This window comes from Lipotes vexillifer, unplaced genomic scaffold, assembly GCF_000442215.2.
Source record: "Lipotes vexillifer unplaced genomic scaffold, Lipotes_vexillifer_v1.1 scaffold21, whole genome shotgun sequence".
Taxonomy (NCBI): domain Eukaryota; kingdom Metazoa; phylum Chordata; class Mammalia; order Artiodactyla; family Lipotidae; genus Lipotes; species Lipotes vexillifer.
Genome location: NW_006774065.1, coordinates 2,897,448 through 2,901,106, shown reverse-complemented (window position 1 = coordinate 2,901,106; position 3,659 = coordinate 2,897,448). Strand labels below are relative to the sequence as shown.

At 53.6% G+C, this 3,659-nt stretch overlaps 1 protein-coding gene across 1 annotated transcript in view; it reads left to right on the top strand.

Moving 5' to 3' along the window:
• The window catches only part of CFAP251 (cilia and flagella associated protein 251), a 65,516-nt gene that overhangs the window by 7,965 nt on the left and 53,892 nt on the right, over window positions 1-3,659 (top strand). Inside the window, exon 4 of the mRNA XM_007448745.1 lies at window positions 1,625-1,734. Coding sequence (XP_007448807.1) covers window positions 1,625-1,734 — 110 coding nt within the window. The remainder of the gene's footprint in view (window positions 1-1,624; window positions 1,735-3,659) is intronic.

Below are 3,659 nucleotides of genomic sequence, written 5' to 3'. Positions count from 1 at the left end.
CCTGCTGAGAAGTGAGTGTTAATATTCCCATTTCACAGGAGAGGAAACTGAGGCTCTGAGGGATTTAGCTGACTTGCCCAAGGCTGTGCTAGCAGATGCTGAAGCCAGGTCTTAACATCCAGGTCTCCTGACTTCAAAGCATTAAGTAGGTCAGTCTTTCCTCCTGTCTCCTCCCTCCAGCACTTGGCTTTATTTACACCCTGCTCTGTGCCTCCCCGAATGCCCCACATGCCTGCCTTCCCCTCACCGCTCTGCCTCCTCTGTTCCAGATGTTTTTGACCCCTTTTTCATCATTTACCTGTCCAAATGTCACGTTTTCCTGGTGTCCGACTTTCCACTAGTTAACCTGGTAAACAGTTCCATGTTACCCTTTTCAGTTGACATATAAGGACCTTCCTTAGTCAATGCCTAGATCAGAAACTTCACAAAGTATTTTCCAAGAGCTCAGCCAGTATTCAGCATCGTTCCAGGGATCCAAGACACGTGGGTGTAACTTAAGGAATTTGCTTTCTAGAAGTCCTGAAATACGCACACAGTCAGCAAACAGCCCTTCTCAGAGCTTAGGTGAATGTGTAGCACTGAGCACAGAGGTAGCAGCAGGGGGAGAAAGCACAGTGTGGTGGGCAGGCTCAGAGTCAGGGGGGCGGGCGGGGCAGAGGGGCTGAGAAGCAGGGAGGCGTCCAGCCTCCACAGAGTTGGGTGGCTGGGAGTGGCCTTGGCCATTCGTTCGTTCATTCATTCATCCCACGTGTATTTATCATAACCACTATGTTTCAGGTGACTGGTCTGTATTCATGAACAAAATAGATCTAGTCCCCCGCTATGGAGAGATAGTCGTTAAACAAGTGAACACAGAAGCATATACCTAAAGATTTTAACAGTTGCTTGAAAGGAAACGTGAAAATGCTCTAAGAGGGAAGAATCAGGGTGAGAGGAGATTCCTCTGGATTGGGTGGGCGGGGAATAAAAAAGTGCTGTTTGTGCTAAGACCTGAAGGCTGAGCATGAGCTAGCCCGGGGCCGTTTTGCGGGGAACAGCATCCCAGACAGACAGAGCTCCGAGTTTTCAGGCCTCGCGTGAGGCCCAGAGAGAGGCCAGAGTGAGCGAGGGGTGACATGGAAGGAGGGAAACAGGGGCTGTTTCCCGGCTGCCATCTTGTTTGTGTTTCTAGAAGATTCCTCTGTTGTGTGGGGAAGACCGTAGGAGGATACGAGTGAAAGCAGAGGCCCGTGAGGAGGCTTTGGTTCCAGAGCTGCTCAGTGACCTAAGTGAGCAGTTTTGGGGGAGATGAGGCTGGTAGGGAGGTTCGAGGGGGCTGGAGGTGGGGGGACCTGGACATGTATTCTCAACGTGGGTTCAGAGTCGGGAATACGCCTCGACCCCTAGGAAGCCACTGTTTTTGCAGGGAGTGCAGCTTACCCTGAGAGTGTTTTGAGGGGAAGTTTGAAAACCTCTGGCTGTAGAGAAACACCAGGGAAGGCGGGTGGGAGTAGGATTTTCAGCCAGCGGCATCTGGAAAGGGAGCTCAGGTGTGCCTCCGGGGCCCCGCCTTTCCTGCTGGTGCCAGGGCTGGCCCCCCGCCCCCCAACCCCTGTCTCAGAGCGACTTCTCTCCACGTCTGCAGGGCCACCCCAACGTGATCTCCTGCCTCTGCATCAGTGAAGACAGGCGCTGGGTTGCCACGGCTGACAAAGGGCCCGACTGCCTGATAATCGTATGGGATGGCTTCACGGGGTAGGCATGTCACAGCCACTGCCCCCGCGTTTTTGTAGTGTCTGCCACCGTGACCCGCAAGAAAAGGAGTCATGCCGGTCCAGGGATACAGAAGCTGGTGCTGGGAGGCAGGGTGAGGGGTGAGGTTCTCAGGGGAGGTTGTCTTATTGCCTCAAGGCCTGTTGGGATGACATTACTTTGGTGAATTTCCCATGGGTGATTCTTGGCTCTCTAAGCCCAGAAACTTGGTTTGTCGGTGGCCCCCAGGCAGACTGGGTTGAGGGAGGCTAACTCACACTCACCCAGCTGGGAGACCCAGAGAAATTATGTGACTTTCACCATCTGCCAAAAAAAAAAAAGTCTAATCGTACTTACTGTCTTCATTTCCCTGGGCTCTGTAAGAAATTACCCCAATCTGGGTGGCTTAAAATCACAGAAATTTATTTTCTCCCTGTTCATAAGGCCAAATGTCTGAAACTGGGGAGTCTGCAGGGAGCTCCTGGGGCCCTGAGAGAGAATCTGTCCCATCTCCCCTCCTCCTTTGGGTGGTTGCTGGCATCCTTGGTGGTCCTTGACCTATAGACACGTCACTCCGGCCTCTGCTTCCATCTTCATGTGGCGTTTCCCCCTCTGTGTCTCTCTGTAAGGTTTTCTCTTTTATAAGGACTCCAGTCATTGGGTTTAGGGTCCACCCTAACCACTACGACCTCATCTTAACTAGTTACATCCGCAGAGACTCTCTTTCTGTATAAGCTCGCTTCTGAGGTTCTGGGTGGAATGAATTTCGAGGGGGCGCTATTTGATCTACTCTACTTACCCTACGGGATTGTTAGGAAGATCCAGAGCACAGCACCTGGGCCAGGATAGATGCTCACAGATGTGTGTCCTTTCGTAATTCCTGGTCCTAGAGGCAGAGAGCAGTGCTAGATTCACTGACAAGATTGTAAGGCCTTGGTTGGGTGAGGTGGGGGGTGGGATGGGGTGAGGTGGGGGGGGGGACGGGGGGGGGGGGGAGCCTGCAGCGGCAGAGGCCGGTGTGACGTTGCACCAGTCTGCTTGGTTGGGTGAGGTGGGGGGGGGGATGGGGTGAGGTGGGGGGTGGGACGGGGTGAGGTGGGGGTGGGATGGGGTGAGGTGGGGGTGGACGAGTCCAGGTGGAGAAGTTGGGGAAGAAGTTATGTTGCATGTCCTGTGACGCAGGAACTGTTCTCTCCCAGGCGACCGGTGGCCTCCATGGGGCCATATTACCTAATCATCTCCCCGGCCCCTCTGACACCATGTCCCCTGGTCCTCATCCTGCTTGCTGTCTGTTCCCTCTCAGACTCTTTTCAGCCTCATCCTCCTCTGACCATTCCTTAGCTGTGGCCTGGGGGCGTGAGGATACTGTTGGTGATGTTCTCCAGCCAGGCAGGAGCAGAGCCAGGGTTTGAAACTGCGCCATCTTACTCTCAACAGCCGTCTCAGTGTTTCCTGTCTGCTGATGGGGAAGCTGCTGGAGGACGGTCCACCTGCATGTCCCATGGGCATCTCCTGCTAAAATGTCCAAAAGTCCTGCGCCTCCACCTCCAAATAACTTCTGAACCCACATCCACCGCCTCTGCCCACCCTCTCCTGCTTGGGCCATTGCAGTAGCTTCCTGACCAATCTCCCCACTGCAGTTTCGCTCTTCAACCGAGCTTCCGTGACAGTGAACCACTTTTAAATGTATATACAATTCATTGGCATTAATTACATTCACAGTGTTGTGCAGCCATCACCACTATTTCCAGAACACTCGCAGCACCCAACCAGAAAATCTGAACTAATGAATTCCTTATTCTCCCTCCCCTCAACCTCTAATCTACTTTCTAGCTGTAAAGATTTGCCTATTCTGGGGCTTCCCTGGTGGCGCAGTGGTTGAGAGTCCACCTGCCGATGCAGGGGACCTGGGGTCGTGCCCCGGTCCG